The following is a 24,620-nucleotide window of genomic DNA, read 5'->3' as shown; positions in this document are numbered from 1 at the left end:
CTGTGTGTGCTGAGCTCACTGCTCAGCATGGCTATTTCCCGCCGCGACACCGGACTAGTAAGCTGCATTCCTGCGTGACACACTACCGGAGCCGCAGCAAAGGTGGAAAAGAGCCGCATGCGGCTCTGGAGCCGCGGGTTGCCGACCCCCGCCTTAGGGGGAACATCATTCCCACTATCCAAGGTTGTGTTCAGCAGCTGATCATGATAGGGCATATACTAAAATTTTAGAACCATACAAACATGATGATTTTTTTTTGTTTATTTCTGAACTAGGTATTGTATGGACAGGATTTGACATTAGACAGATTCTTGTACTGGAGGTTCATATCCATCAGCACGTTCCACCTTAGCACCAGTCTCCTCTCCAGTGGGTTTTCCGGTACCTCCACCTTCTCCATGCAATTCCATCAGTTTGCCCACTAGGAAGAACAGTAGTTCAAGAGTTAATATCAACACTGTGTAGAGAACACTTCACAGAAGAACTTTCTCTGAACCTGCCCAATGAGATACCACTCAAAATCAAATCAAATCAAATCATGGTGTTTCTAGAATGAAATTAACCATCTAAAAAAGCTTTACAGCTTCATGGCCTGGGAATGTCAGAACGATCTCAAAGAAGTAATCACTGAGTCTCATTTGGGACCGAAACATTTTGTCATCATTCATTCCCATAAATGGATTTTTGTTGTTGCCATGCCATGGATTTGTTCGGTACTCTAAACAAACTTTGCATCATAATTTGGCAGGACTACTGCCAGTTCACCCAGAGATGAGTACAACGTTAACAGAACTCTCACTACAATTATGTCCCCCACCCACAACTTCTAATTTCACACTGCATGCTTTCAAAAGACAAAACATTATTACATTTCTCTCTCAAATTCCAATTCTCACATTTTCTGGTTTTCATGGTAAATATATGCAAGTATTTCATATACATTATTTCAGCTATTAAGAAAACCTGAATGAGTGATAGATCTCATGAACTAAGCTTGGAAATCACTATGCAGCTCATATTCCTCAAAGTAAAGCAATACTCCTCCCCAAAGCAATAGTATCATGATGTTATTATAGATCTCTATTGTGCGACTTAGCCAGCCAATTTTAAACAAACTTTAATCAGGAAGCTCTCATTTGCCTTTTACGGTCACATCTCAGAGCAGGAAAGTTTGACTGCTGAAAACTGACAAACTTACATTCAAACTTGGGCTTCTTCAACATCTTCACCTTGCGCACAAACACATCGTGAAGCGGATATATGGACTGGCAGGCCTTCTCAATATCTTTGCCAATGCTGTCTGGAATCCTGAAAAGATCATTTACATATTAACCTAAATAGAATGCTTGTTTTTGCAACTAATATTTCCAATCAAAAAGTTAACGCAGAGCATGCAGGAATGGGACGGCAACAGAACTTGCAGGGATGGGGACAAATCTCTCTCTCTCTCAGATGTAGGTTTCAGCATAACTCTAAAACGCATGGATAGACACTGTGGGGGTGGGAAGGGGGGTGACATGTATGTAAAGAATCATCAAAAAAGACAGATATGGCAGGCAATTACAGTGGTATGGCGGATCTGCAACCAACGCTTGCAGTTCACTGACCCTACAAACAGATGTAAGCGCAATAAGAAATACCACCTTCCAAGTGAGATACCATAAATGAGCCCGATCAAGCGGCTCAAAAGGAGGCTTCATCAAGCGAGCAAGTACCACGTTGAGATCCCAAACCACGGAAAGAGGTTTGAGTGGAGGATGAACATGGAAAAGACCTTTCATGAACCGGGAAACCACAGGATGAGTACAGAGAGGTTTTCCGTCAATCTGCTGATAAAAAGCTGCAATGGCACTTAGGTGCACTCTAATAGATGTGGATTTGAGACCAGCCGAAGACAAGTGCAACAGATAATCAAGCACGGAAGACAAAGAGGCAGATTGCGGCTCTTCACGATGCAAAGTATACCAAGAAGAAAATCTAGTCCACTTCCGATTATAACACTGCCGAGTGGATTCCTTCCGAGACGCCTCGAGGACATCCGGCACCGATTGAGAGAACTGGAAAGAGAACATCAAGTTTCGCGGAACCAAGCTGTTAATTGTAGAGACTGCAGGTTGGGATGAAGCAGAGAACCGAGACTGAGTGAGCAGTGAAGGAAAAACAGGTAGAAGACGAGGCTCCTGGCACTGAGTTGAAGCAGAAGGGAGAACCACGGTTGTCTGGGCCATCAGAATCAAGGTGGCGTGCGTGGACTTGAGCATGATGAGAGTCTTCAGAATCAGAGGGAATGGAGGAAACGCATATAGAAACCGGTTTGTCCAATCCAGAGAGGAAAGCATCCGCCTCGAGTCGGTGGGGGGAGTAAACCCTGAAGCAGAAACGAGGCAATTTGCAATTGAGGGGGGATGCAAACAGATTGATTTCCAGAGTCCCCCACTGAGCGAACACCTGACGCAGGGTCGAAGAATGAAGAGACCATTTGTGAGGCTGCAGAAGGTGGCTCAGCTTGTCTGCCAGACAGTTTTGTTGGCCCTGAATGTAGACCGCCCGGAGAAAGATGCTGCGGCAGATCGCCCAATCCCAAAGCAGTAGCGTCTCCTGGCACAGGGATCGCGTACCCCCCTGCTTGATGATATAATACAAGGCCACCTGGTTGTCCATGCAAACCAGCACCACGCGGTCGTGAAGCAGATGACAGAAAGCTTTCAGAGCAGTTGAAAACAGCTTGGAATTCCAGCAGATTGATGTGACAGCAACGGTCCGCACTGGACCAAAGGCCCTGGGTGTGAAGACCGTCCAGGTGAGCCACCCAAGCATAGGCGGACGAGTCTGTTGAGAGGACCTTCTGCGGAGTGGGAGCATGAAATAGAAAACCTCTGGAAAGATTGGAAGAGAGCATCCACCAGTGGAGAGACTGTTTCAACAAAGGAGTCACGACAATGAGTTGAGACAGGATCCTGATCCTGGTTCAACTGCGAGGCCAGGGTCCACTGACGTATGCGAAGATGAAGTCTGGCAAAAGGAATCACGTATACCGTGGAAGCCATGTGGCCCAGGAGGACCATAATGCGTTGGGCCGAGACCAAGGACAGGAGTGACACCCTCCAACAAAGGTGGACTAGGGTCTACTGGCGAAGATGCAGCGTGTCCAGCACTGCTCCAATGAACTGGAGGGACTGAGACGGACACAATTGGGACTTGGGGAAGTTCACCTCGAATCCGAGACTTTGAAAGAGCGCAATAGTCTGACGGGTCGCCCCGAGCACCTCCCAGCGGGACGACGCCTTGATGAGCCAATCGTTGAGGTAAGGAAACACCTGAAGGCCCCGCAGCCACAAGGCTGCGGCCACCACGACCATAAATTTCATGAAGACCCTCGGGGAGGCAGCAAGGCCGAAGGGAAGAACACGATACTGGAGATGGAGAGACCCCACTCGGAATCTCAAAAACCGACACGAGGCTGGATAAATCATGATGTGCGTGTAGGCCTCCTTCAGGTCCAACAAGCATAGGCAATCCCCCTCATCCATCAGGGGGTACAAAGTGGGGAGAGAGAGCATCCGGAACTTTTCCCTGACCAGGAATTTGTTCAGAGCTCTGAGGTCCAGCATAGGCCGCAGATCCACCATCTTTCTGGGGACCAGAAAGTACCGGGAATAAAACCCTGTGTTCCATTGGCACAATGGAACCTCCTCGACTGCGCAGAGGCGGAGGAGGGCTTGAGTTTCTCAGAGAAGGAGAAGTTGTGACCTGTTGGAAGCAAACTCTCTTGGTGGAAGGTCCGGGGGGTGGGGGGGGTGCGACTGAAGTGAAGCGAGTACCCCTCCCAGATAATCGTAAGAACCTAGAGGTCCAATGTAAGTTTCTGAAGATAAAAATGATGGAGTCAACCCCCAATAGGCAAGGGAGAGGACTGGAGGACGAAGGGGGCCGGCACGCTCACACAGGGATTGTCAAAAAGACTGTACTGGCTTTGCCGCCAACAGGCACCTGAACTTTAGGGGGACGCTGCTGCTACTGTGGCCACCTGGGAGGCGGGCGAGAGAAAGCAGGCGTAGATTTCTGCATGTAGCGCTGTGGAGGAAGCTTGTACAGTCGAGCTGGAGTCTTCGGCTTCAGCCGCACCAGGGAGGCAAAAGACTGCTCATGTTTAGAGAGGCGTTTTGTGGCCGCTTCAATAGTCATCAAAGAGCTCATTCCCCACACAAGGGAGGTTAGCTAGACGATCCTGGAGATTGGGGTCCATGTCCACTATCCGGAGCCAGGCCAGATGGCGCATAGTAACCGCAAAGGCCGTGACTCGCGAGGACAATTCAAAAGCGTCTTAACACACCTGGAACATATAGAGACGAAGTTGGGAAAGCGTCTCCTGAAGCTGATGGAACTCCTGTCGACGGTGGGTGGCCATGTCCACGCAGCATCTGAGATAGGACGTAAAGGTAAAGTTATAATTGAGAACTCGGTTCGCCATCATCGAGTTATGGTAAACACGGCACCTGAACTTGTCCATCGTACACCCCTCTCTGCCCGGCGGGACAGCGGCGTAGACCTTGGATGGGTTCGATGTTTTCAGAGAGGATTCCACAACCAAGAACTGATGGGATAGCTGTGCATTTTTGAACCCTTTGACTGGAATCGTCGTCCTGTAGCGGGATTCCATCTTGAAAGGGATGGTGGGAACCACATAAGGGGGTCTCCAGATGTCGCAGTACCTGATGGAATGGCAGCCAAAACGCATCTCGGGGCGGATGAAGGAGCCCCATCTCCACCAGATATTTCTGGGTATACCGGGATTCAGACTGGAGATCCAGCTGCAGAACCTTCCCCATGCCTGAGACAAATCGGGTAAAGGAGGAGGTCTTAGAAGAAGGATCCTCGAGAGGCAAGGAAGACTGAGACCTTGAAGCAGCGGAAAAGGACGGGGAGACTTCCCTCAAATAGTAAGCAGGCGCGTCTGATTCCCGAGATCGGGACACAGAGGACGCTCTGCTGTACTGAAGCGGGGGCGTCTAAGAATGCCCCCTATGCAGACGGCTCGGAGAGGAGCCCGGGATCTGAGGCACCACCACCTTGAGCTTCGGGGAAGCCAGTGGGAACAATAAATCAACCAAGGGCGTCGAAGGAAACCTCGACTCAAGACAACCCACGCCCCGAGGAAACGGACAGGGAAGGGGGTGGATAAGGACAAGAACCAGTCGATGGCAGAGTAGACGCCTTGATGAGCCTCGAAGGCCGTGCGTCAAAGAGCCAGCGGTTGAAGAGAAGCACAGCGCGGGATGGTCAGCACCTAGGCACTGATGGAAATAACCCAGTTGCACTTAGTGCACTTCTTAAACCTGAACAGAGGCCGGGACATAAGAAAAAGGACAGCCGCACGAGGCCAGGCGGCCAGACCCAAATCGGTTGCCCGGTCAAAATAATAAAGCAAGCCACGCTGCAAGAGGTACTTCGATTTTGCGCAGAGTAGAGAACAGGGCTTCTAGCTCCGCGGAAAACTAAGAACTGAAGCCACGCTGAGGAGATGCGTGCCCTAGCTAGGGCAGGAAGGCACACACGCAGTACACTTGAAGATCTTCAAGCAAGTCTGCTTGCGAGGCTGTCCGCTATGGGGCTCAGTTGATGACGTCACCCACATGTTGAGAATATGTTGCTTGCTTGTTCTGGGATAATCCACTGATCGGAGAAGATGATTCTGCCCCCGATATATAGAAAGACCTTCCTCGGCCTGATGACAGAGTATTTTTGTTTTTAGCAGAGGGAGCTGAACAGGCCAAAGACAGAATTGCTACTTTCATCTGTTAAGCTGATTTCAGGCGATTCACTGGAGATTGAGTTTACTTCCAAAATTTTGGGTTTCATTTTGGATTCCATGCTTTCTCTCTCTTCCCAAATTAATAATGTGATGAAAAAAGTGTTTCTTTAGTCTTAGGATGCTTAGGCGGTTCGGTCATTTATTCAAGCAGTTATTCTAACTCAACTAGATTAAATGCTAATTCTCTTTATATTTGTTTAAGTAAATGCAACCTGAATAGATTGCAGCTTATTCAGAACACAGCGGCAAAATTGATCTTTGGTAAACGTAAATATGATGTTACCCCTTTGTTAAAAGCACTTCACTGGCTTCCAGTGTGATCTTTAAAATTCTGTATGAAATTTTTTTCCCCCTATTGTTCCTATTTTTATCAATGCCCAGAAATATAAACTTGCTTTTCCTTCCGTAAAGACTACCAAGACTACAGCTAATTTTTGTCGTTCTTTTATCTTTTTATTTGCAAACATCTGGAATGAGCTTCCGTCTGAGATCAGACTCCTTTCTCAATTACCAATTTTCCAGAGAAAGCTAAAAACTAATTTATTTCAGAAGTCCCTAACAAATTCATCTGTATCTAATTATTGATTTTCCATCTGTCAACCTTGATCCCTTCTTTGTTTTGATTTTTTTAATATTTGTAAACCGAGTCAAGCCCTCTTTGAAGGATGAATCGGTATATAAACTAAAGGATTGGATTGGAACACTAACTGTACCAGGAGTCCGAAAACCTCTACCTGTAGCCCTGGGGAAATCTCTTTGAGACATGCAGTTTGAATAGGGGCGAGAACGCCTGGAACCATAAAATTAGAGCGTCCCAAACCTCTAGAGGTTCTGGGTCTGCTGCCAAGCAAAAGGCGAGTCCATTACAGAATGGATAAGATCGTCCAAGCCCTTGCCAAATAATAAATACCCCTCAAAAGGAAGCCTAGCAAGAATAGCCTTACAGGTGGAACTACCGGCCCATTATCTAATCCAGAGTATTCAGCAAACAGATATCGAATATGCCGACAGCCTACCCAGGACCTACATAAGGTCATTCAGGGTGTCAGCAACATAATTATTAGGAATTATTAAAAAAGGAATGGTTATAATGTCTCTTTATCCCTCCATGGTATGACCTCACCTGGAATATTCGTTCAATTCTGGTTTCCTTATGTTAAGTAAGATATAGCGGCACTAGAAAAGATTCAAAGAAGAGTGACCAAGACAATAAAGGGGATGGAACTCCTCTCGTATGAGGAAAGACTAAAAAGGTTAGGGTTCTTCAGCTTGGAAAAAAGAAACAGCTGAGGGGAGATATGATTGAAGTCTACAAAAATCCTGAGTGGAGTAGAATGGGTAGAAGTGGATTGATTTTTCACTGTCAAAAATTACAAAAGACTAGGAAACACAGTGTAGTTACTTACCTGTAACGTAGGTTCTCCATGGACAGCAGGATAGTCAGCCACATATGGGTGTTGTCCCAACAGCTCCCAATTTGCGAATAAGCTCTCCAATAGCTCAGAGAGATTTTTTTTTTCTCTGAGCACGTGCAGTGCCAGGGCCCCACTAGGCATGCCCAAGCCCTACCCATTTCCCCCTGCTTTCCCCTAATCCCCAGGATGTTCCTAGTTGTGGCCGGGTCGGCCGTGTGGGGAGGCGGGTGGGTTGTGTGGCTGACTATCCTGCTGTCATCCTGCTTGTCCTAGGAGAATCGAAGTTACAATGAAATACTTTTAAAACCAATAGAAGGAAATATTTCACTCAGAGAATACTTAAGCTCTGGAACGCATTGCCAGAGGTTGTGGTAAAAGCAGATAGCGTAGCTGGTTTTAAGAAAGGTTTGGACAATTTCCTGGAGGAAAAGTCCATAGTCTGTTATTGAGAAAGACATGGGGGAAGCCACTGCTTGCCCTGGAACAGTAGCATGGAATGTTGCTACTCTTTGGGTTTTGGCCAGGTACTAGTGATCTGGATTGGCCACCATGAGAACGGGCTGCTGGGCTTGATGGACCATTGGTCTGACCCAGTAAGGCTATTCACAGGCAGGCAGAAACCTTCAAAATTGCCAAATTCAGAAAAACCTACACACACCCCTCACAGGCTGTGACAGCCTTACTCACTGTGACCTGTGCAGGAAACGTGCTACAGTGCTCAGTCCTCTCAAAAGTAGCTAAAATCAGAGAATCACTGCCTCGTTCTGGGAATGCCTCTTTTGACGCTGATCTTCTGGCCGCCAGTCAGGCATGGTACCTAACCATTTCCCCACCCTCACAAATTGACAGACATGCTCAGGAAAGGGAGGTGAAAAATGCAGCTGGCACCCTGCAGGACACCGCTGAGTCTCCTAAGTATGTTTAACAGCTTGCACTCAAACCTCTGTTCGGCAATAGGAAGAAAAACGTGTGGATAGTCCCAAGCTCCTAAGAAACCAATGTAGGCTGGCTAACATATACCCTCTGGGATCGGCCTGTCAGCTGCAGACTGAAGTCTGTGTGTTCTCAATGCAGGTAGAGCATAAGAATTGCCCTGAGCAAAAAGAAATCCTGAAAAGGGGACATAAACACTGAATAAAATAAGGAAAAGAACAGAAGCACTCCTTCAGGCATGAATGCAGAAGGGAAAAACTGTAGGTGGTACTAGAGTTCCCAGTGAAGTAAAGGAGAGTCACAGAAAAAAAATCCAGAATGGATTCCTTCCGCATATGGCATGTGGCCATTGGGAGAGAACTACGTGTCTCGAATGTCTCACCTATTTCACTGGAATTATATTTTAGCAAGACATTTGAAATGGATTTTCATTTTGAAGTTTTTTTGTGTGCTGTAAAATCCTTACATTTAAAGTGACTCGCAGTATTACTGTTAAGATTAAAACCTTTACATACATTCTCCTTCCAGTCCTATCAGAAAACCATGAACTATATGATTGAGAACCACCTGATACCTAATATGATTAAACAATTAAAAGCCTGTATGAACAAAAAAGACCTATACATTTTTTCTTTAAATAACATAACAGTTGGCATACTGGGACAGACAGAAAGTCCATCCAGCCCAGTATCAGTTTCCAACAGTGGCCAAAGCAGGCCACAAGTACCTGGCAAGATCTCAAAGAGTAAAACAGATTTTATGCTGCTTATCCTAGCAAGAAGCTGTTGATTTCTCCATCTTAATAATGGATTATGAACTTTTTTTAAACCCTGCTAAGCTAACTGCTTTCCATCAATGTCTGGAAACGATTCCAGAGTTTAATTACATGTTGAGAAAAGTCATATTTTCTCTGGATTTAAATCTATTACTTAGTAGCTTCATTGCATGCCCCCTAGTCCGAGTATTTTTAGAAAGAGTAAACAAATGTATCACATCTAACCATTCCATGCCACCAAGTATTTTATAGACCTCATATCTCCCCCTGAGCTGTCTCCTTCACACTGAAGAGCCTTAGCCACTTTAGCCTTTCCTTATAGGGAAGTCATCCCAAACCCTTTATCGTTTGTCACCCTTCTCTGTATCTTTTCTAATTCTGCTATATCTTTTTTTCAAATGTAGCAACCAGAATTGCACAGTATTTGAGGTGTGGACACACCATGGAGGGATTCAAGGACATTATAACATTTGCAACTGTTTTCCATTGCTTTCCTGATAATTCCTAACATTCTATTTGCTTTCTTAGCTGTCGCAGCACATTAAGCCAAGGGTTTCAAATATCCTCAACAAAGATACCTAGATCCCTTCCATAGGAAGTGACTTCTAACTTGGAACCCCCCATATAGCTATAGTTCAAAGTTCCTCTTTCCCACATGCATCACTTTGCACTTGCTCACAATAAACGTCATCTGCCATTTTGATGCCCAGTCTTCCAAGGTCCACTTGCAATTTTTCTCAATTCTCTTGTAATTTAACAACTTTGTGTCATCACCCAATTTATTTCTCTCACTAGTTAGTCCCATCTCTAGATAATTGATAAATATGTTAAAAAGCAGTGGTCCCAGCACAGATCCATTGAGAGTATTGACCATTTAATTCTATTCTCTGTTTTCCATCTTATCTTGACCTAAAGGTTCAGCACAGGCAACTTTGAAATAAACTGAATTCTTAGGATAAGTCCTGAAGTGATTTGAATGGGAGGTGACCAAGACTGGTGGTAAATGAAGGTAAGGGAGCATTACTAGTGCTATACTGCAGGGATCTATCCCTATACTGGTTCTTTCCAACATTTTTGTAGGCATATTATGGGATGGAGATTGACAAAGGTTTGTCTTTTAGTGGATGATAACAAAATATTAACTTACAGCTTATTCACCACTTCTTTCAAGTCATTTGTCTGTACTTCCCGTGTCATGATTTCCATCATTTTCTTGCGTATCTGACGGACCTGCTGGTGCTGAGCATAAGAGGTCTTGCGGATCTGGTTGTTGCGCTTCTTGGTGAACCCAACACAGAAGAGACGGAGCAAGTAACCATCAGTAGTCTTCACATCCACATGAGCTTCAATCATGGTCTGCAGAATTTACAGAAGAGATATCGTCAAGTGATAATACAGTACATGAAGCAGCAAGACACAGAAAGGGTTAAACTGTACTATGTAGTGGATGACTAGAATTGTCTACCAATAGACTGAGTCCATCGCTGGTTTTGGTTGTTATTTCAGATAGGCTTGGGATACATACTAAAAGTTAGTAATGTCAAGAAAGGAGATACAAGATCAGGGAAAATCTAGGCGATATAAGCAGCAGGAAAAAAATGGACAGACATAGGATAAAAGATACACAAAATGTGACATTAAATCCTGGTGGCAAAATAGCTAACAAATTTTCCATCCCTCTGGATCTAAAATTAATCTAATTTCTAACAGTTTCCAGATGGTATAGAATAACTTAACATACTAATTTCACATACAGTGTAAACTGCCAAGCTTGATGAGCCTTGGAACCTCCCATCTTAGTGCAAACTTTTTCTTTACATGAAAAAAGGAGGGTTTACTATCTTCCATCCCCCATCCCCACAAAGCCAATTAGAATTCTCCTCCATTCAGGAGTGCTAACCTGCCATTTCTTGACCATTGAGCACATTTTGTCTCGGGTGAGATCCATTCCATGGAAGTTTGTCAGACAGTTCTTGCCTTGCACATCCTCAGTAATGAGCTTGAATTTCCGGAAGGCAACTTCATCATTCTGCAAGTCGGCCAGACTCACCTCAAACACACGGCCCTTAAGACCATCTGAGGCAATCTCTGTCAAAAGCCATAGAACACATCTTTTGCTGTTGTTAAATGCTATTTATATTGCACAAATCAATACATATAATCACACAAGCACCTCTTGCCCCAGAGAGTTTAAGAAGTCTACAGAGAAGTGGCATATTCTAGGTTACAAAATGAGCAATGGTTCAGAGAATTAACCTGGGTTCTACTACATCAGATATCAATAAGGACCAATACTCATTAACCCCAATTAAAGTATATCATGAATTTTAGAACACTCTCACTCTAAGTCACTGAACTAGCAAGTTCTCCATTTCTTTCTACTTAGTGTTTGCTGACCATTTCTTTCACTGGAAAAAAACTCTAGTGTCAGCTTCAGGATCAAAAACAAGGGGAAAGGGGATGGGACTTGTCACATTCAAAGCAGTTTACATTTGCACAGATAGTTATTTTGTACCTGCGGAACCAATGAACACCTTGGATGCTGCACAAGGTCCTACAGTTTGCAACTAGGAAGCTGATAGTATGCAACCATTTTTCTTATATAGCCAATGTAAACCACCAAGTGGTTATTACACTTCCCCCTCCCCAGTCACGGTTTCGGCAATCGCGATTTCACTTATTCACGATTTTTTGGGGAGGGGGAAAAAAAGAAAACCCCCCACAGTTTAGCCTTCCCTCCGGCGTCCCGGCCTTACCTGGTGGTCTAGCAGGCTTTCGGGGCAGGAGCGATCTTGCTACACTCCTGCCCCATGTAGATCGCCAATAGGAAATGGCTGTGGGGAGTTCCCGTCGTAGTCTCGAGAGCGTAGGAAGATCGCTCCTGCCACGAAAGCCCGCTAGACCACCAGGTAAGGCCGGGATGCCGGGGGGAAGGCAGGAGGGAGGCGGGTCAGAGCCGGACCAGAAGATATTCGCGGTATTTCACCATTCGCGGTCTGGCTCTGCCCCATCCCCCGTGAATCCGGAGGGAGAAGTGTATTTTGGAGTGCAAACAAATGCTGCCTTTCAGATAGATGTAATACAGAAGGAAAAATTATGTTCTTACCTGTTAATTTTCTTTCCTTTAGACGCAGCAGATGAATCCTGAGACCAATGGGATAGCACACATCTACCAGCAGGTGGCGATAGAGAAACTGATTAACAGGTGGTCCTATTGGTTGGCACACCTCCTGCATCTTCAGTGTTGCTCCTTGCCTAAGCATCCGTAACCATCAATATGCTTAGCATGTAAAAAAACTTCTTTCCCATAACAAATTTCAAAAGGTAATAATACAGAATACAACTATCAATAATAACAGACTTCGAAAGTTGCAATAGAAAAAACCAACAGTCAATATCATAAGAACATAAGCAATGCCTCTGCTGGGTCAGACCTGAGGTCCATCATGCCCAGCAGTCCGCTCACGCGGCGGCCCAACAGGTCCAGGACCTGTGCAGTAATCCTCTATTTATACCCCTCTATCCCCTTTTCCAGCAGGAAATTGTCCAATCCTTTCTTAAACCCCTGTACTGTACTCTGCCCTATTACTCCCTCTGGAAGCGCATTCCAGGTGTCCACCACTCGTTGGGTAAAGAAGAACTTCCTAGCATTCGTTTTAAATCTGTCCCCTTTCAACTTTTCCAAGTGTCCTCTTGTTCTTTTATTTTTCGAAAGTTTGAAGAATCTGTCCTTCTCTACTCTCTCTATGCCCTTCATGATCTTATAAGTCTCTATCATATCCCCTCTAAGTCTCCTCTTCTCCAGGGAAAAGAGACCCAGTTTCTCCAATCTCTCAGCGTATGAGAGGTTTTCCATCCCTTTTATCAAGCGTGTCGCTCTCCTCTGAACCCTCTCGAGTAACGCCATATCCTTCCTAAGGTACGGAGACCAATATTGGACGCAGTATTCCAGATGCGGGCGCACCATCGCCCGATACAATGGCAGGATAACTTCTTTTGTCCTTGTTGTAATACCCTTCTTGATTATGCCTAGCATTCTATTTGCTTTCTTAGCGGCTGTTGCGCACTGTGCCGTCGGCTTCATTGTCATGTCCACCATTACCCCCAAGTCCCTTTCTTGGTTGCTCTCATTCAATAATATCCCTCCCATCGTATAGTTGTACCTCGGGTTTCTGTTTCCAACATGCAATACTTTACATTTCTCAACGTTGAACTTCATCTGCCATCTCGCCGCCCATTCCCCCAATTTGTTCAAGTCCCTTTGCAATTCTTCGCATTCCTCTTTAGTCCCAGCTCCACTAAATAGTTTTGTATCGTCCGCAAATTTTATTATCTCACACTTCGTGCCTGTTTCTAGATCATTTATGAATATATTAAATAGCAGCGGCCCGAGCACTGAGCCCTGCGGAACACCACTCGTGACCCCCATCCAGTCCGAGTAGTGGCCCTTCACCCCTACCCTGTTTCCTACCCGCCAACCAGTTTCTGATCCATCTATGTACATCTCCGTCCACTCCATGGTTCTTCAGTTTCCGGAGTAGACGTTCGTGAGGCACCTTGTCAAAGGCTTTTTGGAAATCAAGGTATATGATGTCTATGGGGTCTCCTCTGTCCATCCGTTTATTAATTCCTTCGAAGAAGTGCAATAAGTTCGTTAGGCACGATCTCCCCCTGCAGAAACCATGTTGGGTTGTTTTCAAAAGTTCGTTTCTTTCCAGATGTTCATCGATGTGTTCTTTAATCAGCCCAGAAAGGGTGGGGCTCTGGATTTATCTGCTGCATCTAAAGGAAAGAAAATTAACAGGTAAGAACATAATTTTTCCTTCCTTATCAACAGCAGCAGATGAATCCAGAGACCAATGGGATGTAGCAAAGCAATCCTCAATTTGGGTGGGAAGCAAATGCCGCCTCCACAACAACCGAAGCCCTAAACGCTGCCTCCGCATGCGCCCCCACATCCAACTGGTAATGCTGAGATAAAGTATTCTTAGAAGACCAAGTAGTAGCATGATAAAACTCCTCCAACGAAAAAACATGTGGACTATGTCCAAGTAGCCGCCACTGCTCTGGCTGAATGGTCATGAAGTTCTTCCACCAAGTAAGCGTAAAGAATGTCCTCCTGGACCCTTTGAGCGATGGAGGCTTTGGACGCTGCCATAAGTTTGTCGCATACCTTGAAAAAGAGGTGATCTAAATGACTAAAAGTCGTTAGAAACCTACAGATTGTGGAGAATGCTAAGCACTTTTAAAAAATGCAGTGATGAAAAGCTTGCCTCCCCATTCCTCCTCCCAGGAAGTGAGCGCGGTATAAAAGAAAGGAAAATAAGCACACGCCTTATGCGCTCAGTCAGGAACCGGCTATGTGAAGAACACACCTGGAGCCATCCACATATTTACCTCTACCCGGCCGCGGGAACTGCCAAGCAAAGTTCCCGCCTTGGGGAGAAATCCCACTACCGCTGTGGTGCTGCTGCCAGAGTATGAAAACAAGCGCACGTCTACAACACACGGGAAGGCACTAGTTCCATCAACAGAGCTCTATCCATACACCCGAAGCCCTTTACTGAATGAACTTCATACAAATGTAAATTTACTTGTCAGTCACTAAACATTTCCACAACTCTACAAAATATAGCGTTTGATAAAAAACATATTCCTTCTGTAGACTCACACCGAACCTGCAGCTCCACCACAACCACAAAAGAAGTGCAAATAAAACATACTCACAACTTTGTTGATAGTGCTGGGAGATGCCGGTTGCACAGCACTATGAGGGCAGAATTGTTTAATAGTTACTGTGATCTCTTTTTTTTTTTTACAGTGAAGGGAAATAAGAAAAATCGAGACCCAGTAAGACCCTCTATCATTGGAGTGAGGGTGAGGCAGGGACCTGGGGGGCCCAGGTGTAACCCCTAAAGCCAGCACCATTCAGCCAGACACCCCTGTCTCACTAAAGAGAAACCTCAACAGGAGAAATAGAATGGCAGTCTCACTGAAGAGAAACCTCAACAAGAGAAAATAATTTTCCTGTCACAGCCAGAATTCAGGAGCTAGTTGAATAGTGACCATCACCTGCTGGGAGATAGAGCATACTGAAGATGCAGGAGTTGTGCCAGCCAATAGGACCACCTGTTAATCAGTTTCTCTATCTCCACCTGCTGGTAGATGTGTGCTATCCCACTGGTCTCTGGATTCATCTGCTGTTGTTGCTAAGGAAAGGTTCATTTACATCATAGAAGTTTGGAATTTAGGGAACAGATACTGAAGCAGATCTTTCTGCTATGCACACACACAAATCACAGCATAAACCAGGGGTGAGCAACGAGGGCTGCAATCCAGTCGGGTTTTTAGGATTTCCCCATTGAATATGCATGAGATCTATTTGCATGCACTGCCTCCCATTGTATGCAAATGGATCTCATGCATATTCATTGGGGAAATCCTAAAAACCAGACTGGATTGCGGCCCTCATTATCCTCCCCTGGCATAAACACATACATGTAGTAAGTCTTACTACATGTACACTTGCTTCATGTTCACTGAATCTTCATTACTCACTTGTGCCCTGAGTTCTGGTGACAAGTGTCTTTCCAAGATTTCGAATGTTAAACATTGCTGGTGCCTTGACATCATACCAATCCTTTTTAGAGAAGGGGTCAACCCTGTGATTACAAAGAAAAGAAAGCAGTCAGTTCTAATCTTTTCCAAACTTCTTCAGGCAAATGTTCAATACTACTTATTATAGCCCACAAAATGTTTATCATTGGCTCTTTTTACACCCAAAGCAGTTTACATATTACAGAAATGCAAGTGGGTTACAACTCCATAATGTACTATTTTAAAGATCCTATACTCACAATATCAAAATCTCAACACTATATACGGTGTTAAGACAAAAACATCATCATTTACAAGGAGAGGGTACACAAATTGTTATATTTAAAAAAAAATCAATCATATACTTTCAATAGTTTTACTTCAACTGCTTGAACACATTGTAGAGGGGTCCTCCATACAGAGAGCAACTCAAACAGATGTAGTTCTGAATAAAACCAAAACCTTTTAAATGCCAAACAAATACTATTTAAATTCACACAAAAAAGCAAGGAAAAAAGCTTTACACTTTCACATCATGAAAAACATTTAGATACTGATTTAATCAAAGCTTCCATACTAGTTTGGATATGTCAGAAAAGCTAGCCAAGCTAAATTTTGAGAATCACATTTCTCCCAGCAAGAATCCCCCAGACTTTCCAAGAGAAATGAGAAAAAACTTTGTTCAGCAGAATAGGATGTGCTGCATGGAGTTTACAAATGCCATCATTAGCTTTGCTAGCATAAGTTTTTTTGAGGGGAGGAGGAAACGTTAAACTTCTTACAGGCCAGACTGAACTGCAGACAGGAATGATATGACAGGCAGAAAATTAGTTCAGAGAAGTTGTGGAACTGCTGGTCTAAGGAGTACCATCCGCCTGTTCTTAGCTTACAGCTCAACTGAAAACAGCTTCTTTTGGGTTATGGCACCATAAACTAACAAATAACCTTAGGTTTTCCCACCATTTTGTTTAACCCCTCCCAAATATAGTCCAACTACTATAGTGAAGGCCCTTAGAAAGGGACCACAAACTGCCCAGACCATTAAGTGTCAACATGGCTAGGGCCAGACATGGCTAGTATAAAGAGCAGAAACCCAGCCCAGGCATCAAATCTCAGTCTTCAACATGCTAGCAGACAGCACTTGCTACTAACTATACTAAGATATAACCGGAGGTTTTGCTTAACAGACCAGTTAGAAATTATTTGGACAACTTGATAGCATTGTATTTATCCTGTTTGGCTACTGCTTTCAAAAGTGATTGCTAGGCCCCATTACATAACAACACATGTTCTTTACCAAGTGGTAGAGCACATTAGTAATACTTTCAAAGTTAAATTAGAAAATCAAATTTGCAGTTTAGTCAAAGCTTACAGAGAAGTTCTTGCACAAACAAGAGATTTGTTTTAAAGCCCTACAGCCATAATCCTACCAAAAAATACAGCTTACTCTCTAGACCAGTGGTCTTCACTAATTGGGACCAATGAACTGAAGGAGAGCTGCTAAATATTTTCCCATTTAGCAGGGCAGGATTAACCAATAGGCCAAGTAGGCATGTGCCTAGGGACCAAAATGGTCAGGGGAACAAATGAAGGATGGCATCAACATTGTTTTTTCCAAACGGCGATGGACCCCTCCACCATCGATCAGCAATGCGGGTCCCCCCCAATCGGCAATGTGGGCCCTACCCCGATCAGCAACGCGGCCCCCCTCCCATCGACAGAAAGTAAGACAAGCAAGCAACGCGGGTAAGAAAAGCAACGGGAACTGTAATTGTGCAAGCGGTGCTGCTTGCCTAAAGCTTCCCTCTGACGCAGCTTCCTGTTTCCGCCTGGGCGCATGGTGGGGCGGGGCAGGGGGCCCAGTGTACTTATGTGCCCTCGATGAATTAATCCTGCCCTGCATCTAAGGTCACAACACTGCTGACCAATGTACACCAATGACATTCACGCTACAAGCCCACCTTCAAACTGTTTATTGAGTGTATCCTTAAGGAGGTGGGCATTTCCAAATAAATTCATCTTTTGAGAAATGCCTTGTCCTTCCAGCATGTGGCTCTTCCTGGTTAGAGAAGCAGAGAGTAACAGAAAAAAAAGCAGTTTCATGAGGGCCATCTCAAAGATTTCTAAAGGCCGCCATTGGCCCCCGGGTCTTGATTGAAAAATACTGCTCTGGACAGTGCTTTAAATACCTTATTCAGTGAACAGAGTCTAGGATGACAATAATGCTGTAAAAGCCAAAAAGCAAACTCTGAGCTTGAAAACAACCATTACTAGTACCCTAATCACTGTAGTTTGGCTAACAATAAAAAGCCATGAGTAAAAACTAAAGTAAATTTCCTATCTTGTCTTTTTGCAAGTAATAAATATCAGATTAACTACTGGAATGACAATTTTGGCTGTTGCCAAAATAATACATATCCAGTTAAGGTAATAAAAAGAAGAGAGAATACTATCACTATTTTATAAGTTAACTAAAATAAAGGTACCCTATATACTGAGGACAAGAAAGAATTTCAAGCTCTTGAGCTGGTCCCTATTATTGTATGTGTGGTATAAATCCTGTATACCTTAGACCTGAAGACAGAATAGGCCATTTTGCAGCTATACCTGCATACTCATTCTTTTGTGGGAATTCTTTTTTTCTCTATCATTTTCGAAAATGGCTATCCAGTTACAAGATTGTGCTTTTAGATAACTTTACCTTCAGCACTGAAGATTACTTGATCCATATTATGTTTTAGAATTTCTTTTGATTACAAACTACTACTATTAAATATTTCTATAGCGCTACCAGACGCACGCAGCGCTGCACAGTCACAAAGAGTAAGAAAACAGTCCCTGCTCGAAAGAGCTTACAATCTAAACAGGCAAGATAGGCAAACTGTAACAGGATGCCATGGATACAATTAAGGGGAATGGATAATTAGCAGGCTGGGTTGGAGGACAGAGGAGTAGGGTTAAGGATTGAAAGCTATATCAAAAAGGTGGGTTTTCCAATCTGCTTACAGTATATAAGGGAAATAGACAATTGATATATTATCCCCATGCGTGCAGATTTAAGTTTATCCAGGAAGTGTCTTGTGCTACCGTCCAAACCTTAAGTCACATGCGCGTAAACAGTGGTAAAGACCACAATTTTAACACAATAAAAACTCATCGAAAAGAACCAAACCGCATGCAGGGCTCCGGCAAAGCACTGAATCATTTCGGTTCGGCCAGTAAGGAGGGAGAGAGCCGAGAACTGCCCTCCGTACTGAAGAATCCGAGCCCGGGCAGACATAACGGCCCCGTCTCGCTGGCCCCAGCACGCGCCAAGCCTTCCCCCAGCCCGGTGCACGCGAGCTGGCCCAATCTCCCTGCATGGAACACGAACAGGCGCGGCCTCCATTCCCTATCCGGCCCGCTGTCGTCTCAATCCACCTCCTATCTCAGCCATCCCACCCTCTCCGCCCCGGCTCGCAACGCCCCGAGCACCCGGAATCCTCCTACGACAAATCGCTGACGCCATCTGCAAGACTTACACCTTCTTCTTGGCGCCTTTCTTGCCTCCTTTGGTCAACCTCTTATTCTTACCAACCGCCATCTTGGCGCTGAGAGGGTAAAAGAGGGGGAGGTGCTCGAACCCGCGAGACTTCGCGAGACTGGAACGGAATCGACCAGCTCTGCAGCTCAGATTTCGTCAAACTCGGGTGGAAGTTGTAATAGGCTCGGAAAAATGGAGCGTCCTCTGGCGTGTGGAGGAAAATAGAACGCGGCAACAATTAGAGAAATTCCCCAAAGCTTCTAGTTTCTGTGCCACTCAATTAAGTTACAGGGAAATACTTTTAAAACCAATAGAAGGAAATATTTTTTTCACTCAGAGAATCCTTAAGCTCTGGCACCTCGTTGCCAGATGTTGGGGTAAGGTTTGGACAATTTTCCTGGAGGAAAAGTCTATAGTCAGAGGCATACCTAGCATATGTCCAATAAACACTTTCACTATAGACAAATAGAATGTTCAGAAAGCGGAGTGAAGAATAAAGAAAGCTCAATGTCAGATAAAAATGAAGGAAAAAGCTTCAGAAAGGGCCCTCCCACCTACAGCCTATGAGAGCCAGAAAACAGCAGTCCTCACCATGGCAGCAAACTCAGAAGACTGATCAGTCGGGTCACACCCTGATGTAGCCTATTGGTGAAACGCTGGCCTTGTCGGTGGATTTTTCCTCTTATCAGTTTTTACAAGTTGTAGTGAAGCAGGGTTTAAATGCTCATACGTTCAGTATTTATTGAAGGTTTTTTGCCAGTGAGGTTACCGCTTGAGCACCATTTGGTGGAGGTGGGAGGGCCCTTTCTGAGGCTTTTTCCTTCATTTTTATCTGACATTGAGCTTTCTTTGTTCTTCACTCCGCTTTCTGAACATTCTATTGGTCTATATTGAAAGTGTTTATTGGTTATACATTTTGTTTTCAATATATCTGAGTTTTTTATCTGCTGTACATAGCATATGTGACACCCGTGGCCCATCATTTTTTGACACCTCTCCCCATCTATATGAAAAATATGATTTTTAGTAACAATCCACATATCACACAACAAGAGTGTACCTAGGAAAAGGCAGCATCTTAAACACTGCAGTGAGCACTAGAACACCAACACATACATTGTAAAATTAAACAAGCCAGATCCTGCACAGTCAATTGTCCCTTTCATACACACAGACAGATACACCCTCGCCCAATATGGAATAATCACAAACTAAAAATAGAAATATGTAGACAAAAGTTAAACTGAACCACCAAGAAACCAGACTCTGCATACAAAAACAGTAATACAAGTCCTCTAATACTGTGCAAAATATAAAGACAGTAGATGTAAATTTGAAAAAACTGATACATAACAATCACCACTTTACAAATTAACAAATAAAAATAAAACAAATAATGAGAAATAAGAAAATACCATTTTATTGGACTAATCCCTGTAAGCTCGGTCCCCATCCCTGCAAACCACCTGATTCCATCCACACAAGCTTTGAATTGTTTTATATTGAACTTATTATATTAAAGTATAAAAAGAAACAATATTCTGTACAATTGTCAATTTATAAATCAGCGCCTTCTCCCCACTCTCTCTTCCCCATTTCCCTTCAGCGTCCTCAGACCACTCTCTCTCCACTTTCCTTCAGCGCACGCACATAAAAACAAGCAAGTAATTTTATATCATTTTCATTCTATTCATTCATAGAAATTAAAGTCTAAATAATGCCAGTCACTTAACAAAACATGATTTTACAAAAATAATTCCCTGCACAGTCAAGCCTGCAAGGATTACTAGCAGCTCCCCTCCCTCCCCCTTACCTTCGTGGCCAAGTCAAAATGATCTACCAACAATAAAATTTTAGAGGAGGTCACGTGACGCTATGAGCTGCTGAGGATGCGTTTCCGTGCAGCTCCGGGGCCCCGATCCACAAACCTGAGTTCTTAGCAGTTCGCCGGCACCCTGGCCGCTCCACTCTGCAGCGCGCAAGATCGGGATCAGATGGACAGGTATCTGACCCGATCGCAAGACGCGACTCGCCCTCCCATCGCCCGCAAAACTCCGGCACGCCCGAAATCCGGCAAGGCCAAAATGACGGTGGCCCCGATCGCGGCCATGTCTGTGCTCGCTGACACGGCCATTGAAGATATTAAAAAGGCTGTAGCTCAGGTGCTTGGGCCGCAATTGGATCACATCACTTCTAAAATGAATCGCCTGGAGCAACTTTTTTCGGACAATGCGGCATGCACTACAGAACTGGAACAACGAGTGTCTGCCACGGAAGACACTATAAACTCACACGAGCTGGACATAGCGGCACTACAAGAAACGGTACGCACGCAGGCTGACAAATTGGATGATTTGGAGAACCGGTCACGCCGAAATAACTTACGATTCCTGGGTGTACCCGAGACGATTCCGGATGCGTGCCTGTTGGCTGAGCTGGAGGGTTGGCTTGAGATGGAGTTCACTGATACCATGGTGCCTGGATCTCTTTGCCTGGAGCGGGCCCGTTTGGGCGTGCGGCCTACTCGCGAATCTAGACCACGAGTGGTCATTGCAAAATTCCTTCACTATCGACACAAGATGGACATACTGAGACAATCCCGGGCCCGGAAGGACTCTCTTAAACTAAGGGCTCTGTCATACGTCTCAGTCAGGACTATTCATCGGCCCTGACTGATCGGCGCAAGACCTTTTATCCTCTTTGTACGAAATTGGTGGAGCTGAAGCAACGATTTCTTTTTGTATACCCTGCTCTACTAAAGATCCAGCATGGTGGAGTATGGCACTCCTTCTCTGTGTCTACGGAGGCTGCAGACTTCATTAATCAACATCTTGGCTCTCCTGCGGACCCGCCTTGACTTTTTACATATTTGTCTGGCCATTTAGGGCCAGGATGATCTTTGCTGACCCTTAATAGCTGTTTGTTTATTGTGTTGAGGCTTAACTTGCATTTCCATGTTTATTGGGCTTGGGTGGATCGGGGCACCGTGAGGTGTCTTCACGGTCCTCGAGCATATTCCTAGGAATATGCTGTGTGGGTTATTTGGGGGATGGGGGGAAGGGTTACTGTTTGGATGGGAACTGTCTATAGGAATGCTTTACTGGCTGCTGTTATTATCTTGATATTATTGGTTTTTTGTCTTATGTTACCACTGTTAGTTCATCTGTCACTTTCTGGGAGTAATCTGGAATACCATATGGATGGCACTTGGGTGAAGCTGGGCACCTGGGTGCACACTTTGCTTACTATCTGCTGTATGTTAATTAGGTTAGTGGATCCTGGGTGATAGTATACTACGCATAGTTTCCTGGAATGTGTCTGGGATTACATCCCCGGTGAAACGTTCTAAGTTGCTTAAGCAGTTGAAACACCATCGCGCTGACTTGGCGTGCTTGCAGGAAACCAAATTGACTAATGAGGAACATAAAAAACTACAAAGGAGCTGGGTTGGCTCAGTGTTTTATGCATCCTCTTCGGGCAAAAGGGCTGGGGTTTGCTTGTTGATTCGTAAAGGTCTGAAATGTGCTGTTACGGTCTGTCACCAGGACCCCCAGGGTAGAAACTTATTGTTGCATGTATCCTTACAGGGTATAGACTTTCGACTACTGATTACTTATGGGCCTAATTTCTATTCTTCCTCCTATTTTGCTACTCTAATTTCGTTGGGCCTATTGGATTTTCTTTTCCTCTTATTGTGGCTGGGGACCTTAATCAAGTGTTGGATCCTTCTCTGGATCGCTCTACTGTTTCACCCTCGCCGACTACTGCTTCTACTAAGGGAGTGCCATTTCTATGTAAATCCCTGGGTTTGGTTGATCCTTGGCGCCTTCTCCATCCTTTTGAGAGAGACTATACTCACCAGTCCAGAGCACACGGGTCTTTTTCTCGCTTAGATTATCTTTTGGTCTCGGAACATCTCTTCTCCCGTGTCTCTGAGGCTACTATTGGGCCCCTAGAGGTATCTGATCATTGCCCTGTGTGGATTGATGTGGCTTGGGGTGTTCCTCCCTTGGGTTCCTATCGGTGGTGCTTTCCATCCTACTTACAGGATGATCCTGACTTTATGATTTACCTCAGTAAACGCTGGGACGAATTTTTGATTACTAACGGTCAACATCAATCTACTCCAGACCTCTTTTGGGAGACGGCTAAGGTAGTCCTCCGGGGGGACATTATCTCGTACGTTACTGCTCGTCGTAAGCGTATCTCATCTGGCATCCTTCGATTAGAAAAACAATACTCCCACTTGAAAGCTCAGTTTCTACACCACCCTACTCGTATGTTGCGGGAGGAACTCCATGCGGCACAGATAGCCCTTAACGCTCTCTTGCATGATCGTACCAAACGTTCACTCTTTTATAGGAAATATCGATTCTATCGGTATGGCAACCGAACTGGGAAAATGTTAGCTACCCTGACTAAGAATTGGCAGGATGATCGTTATATTTCTAAAATTCGGCTACCAAATGGTGTTTATACTACCAAAACAGCAGATATAGCGGACGCCTTTTACTGGCATTTCTCTACCTTTTATGCCAGCCCAGGACCTCATTGTGGTCCCGATATTCTTGACTATCTAGAGGATGCTGGTATGCCTAAGTTCACGGACCTGCAACGGTCTGTTTTGAGTGGACCCTTTCGGGGCACGGAGCTTCAGAAAGCGATTAAAAATTTGCGCTCTTGTACAGCTCCGGGCCCCGACGGGTTCTCCTCTGAATTTTATAAGATGTTCTCTTTGCAGGTGTGTGGACCTTTGTTAGGTTATTTTACTAAGGCGCTGGAACAGGGAGGGTTTCCTTTACATGCTAACTCTGCCACTATCACTCTACTGCCAAAACCGGGCAAATCGCGAGACGAACTTGATTCTTATCGTCCCATTTCACTCATAAATGTTGATTTGAAAATATTAGCTCGTTTACTGGCGGATCGGCTGACCCCCCTATTGCCTCATGTAATATCTCCGGCGCAGGTGGGATTTGTACAGGGCCGACACTCTGTGGTCAACGTTCGCAGGGTGCTGTTGGCTGTATCCAGAGCTCAAGCGACTTCTACGTTTGGTCTCTTAGCGAGCCTGGATGCAGCCAAGGCTTTTGATCAAGTTCGTTGGCCGTATCTTTTCCAGGTCTTAGAATATGTAGGTTTGGGGGGTTGGTTTGGATCTGCTTTACGTGCGCTTTATTCAGCACCATCAGCCTCGGTTTTAGTTAATGGGATTCTAACTAATTCTTTTGAAGTGGGCCGAGGAACTCGTCAGGGTTGCCCTCTCTCCCCATTGCTTTTCCTTTTTTATCTAGAACCCCTACTGCGTACGATCCAACGGGATGATGAACTGGTTGGTTTACCTGAGGGTTCTTCTCAATTACGTGTTCTGGCATTTGCCGATGATTTATTGCTTACCCTGGCTCGTCCACAGCGTTCTCTGCCACGTGCTATGGACCTCTTCGACGAGTTTCACTTGTTTTCTGGGTTGACTTTAAATAAGCAGAAGTCCTTAGTGCTCCCTTTACAACTATCTGTTCGTGAAACTTGGATGGGTCCCTTTCCTTTGGTATGGGCTGATTCTTC

The 24,620-nt window shown here is 44.8% G+C and overlaps 1 protein-coding gene and 1 non-coding gene across 3 annotated transcripts; both read right to left on the bottom strand.

The window, feature by feature from the left end:
* Positions 1–245: 245 nt before the first annotated feature.
* On the bottom strand, positions 246–19,209 carry RPS3A (ribosomal protein S3A). 2 transcript variants are annotated; one of them, XM_033940620.1, is made up of 6 exons: positions 19,054–19,208; positions 15,494–15,597; positions 10,836–11,023; positions 10,083–10,291; positions 1,199–1,308; positions 246–421 (listed from the first exon to the last, which is right to left on the bottom strand). In XM_033940620.1, the coding sequence occupies exons 1-6, from the start codon at positions 19,113–19,115 to the stop codon at positions 300–302; spliced, it is 795 nt and encodes a 264-aa protein (XP_033796511.1). In that variant the 5' UTR covers positions 19,116–19,208; the 3' UTR covers positions 246–299. The 2 variants fall into 2 exon arrangements, with proteins under 2 accessions (XP_033796511.1, XP_033796521.1); XM_033940630.1 differs by lacking the exons at positions 246–421; positions 1,199–1,308; positions 10,083–10,291 and having other exon boundaries at positions 10,872–11,046; positions 19,054–19,209.
* LOC117352819 lies at positions 598–669 on the bottom strand. Its single transcript, XR_004537871.1, has one exon. It is a non-coding gene; the product is annotated as a small nucleolar RNA SNORD73 (small nucleolar RNA).
* Positions 19,210–24,620: the final 5,411 nt, after the last annotated feature.

This window comes from Geotrypetes seraphini, chromosome 1 (assembly GCF_902459505.1).
Source record: "Geotrypetes seraphini chromosome 1, aGeoSer1.1, whole genome shotgun sequence".
NCBI lineage: Eukaryota > Metazoa > Chordata > Amphibia > Gymnophiona > Dermophiidae > Geotrypetes > Geotrypetes seraphini.
Note: the sequence above shows the minus strand (reverse complement) of the source record. Positions and strands in the feature narration are given on the sequence as shown.

Coding starts and splice junctions, on each gene's coding strand:
- RPS3A (XM_033940620.1), bottom strand. CDS start 19,115: ATGGCGGTTGGTAAGAATAAGAGGTTGACCAAAGGAGGCAAGAAAGGC. Junction 10,292..10,835: donor CAATGGTCAAGAAATGGCAG/GTTAGCACTCCT, acceptor TAAATTCTGCAG/ACCATGATTGAAGCTCATGT. Junction 422..1,198: donor GAAGAAGCCCAAGTTTGAAT/GTAAGTTTGTCA, acceptor TGTTCTTCCTAG/TGGGCAAACTGATGGAATTG.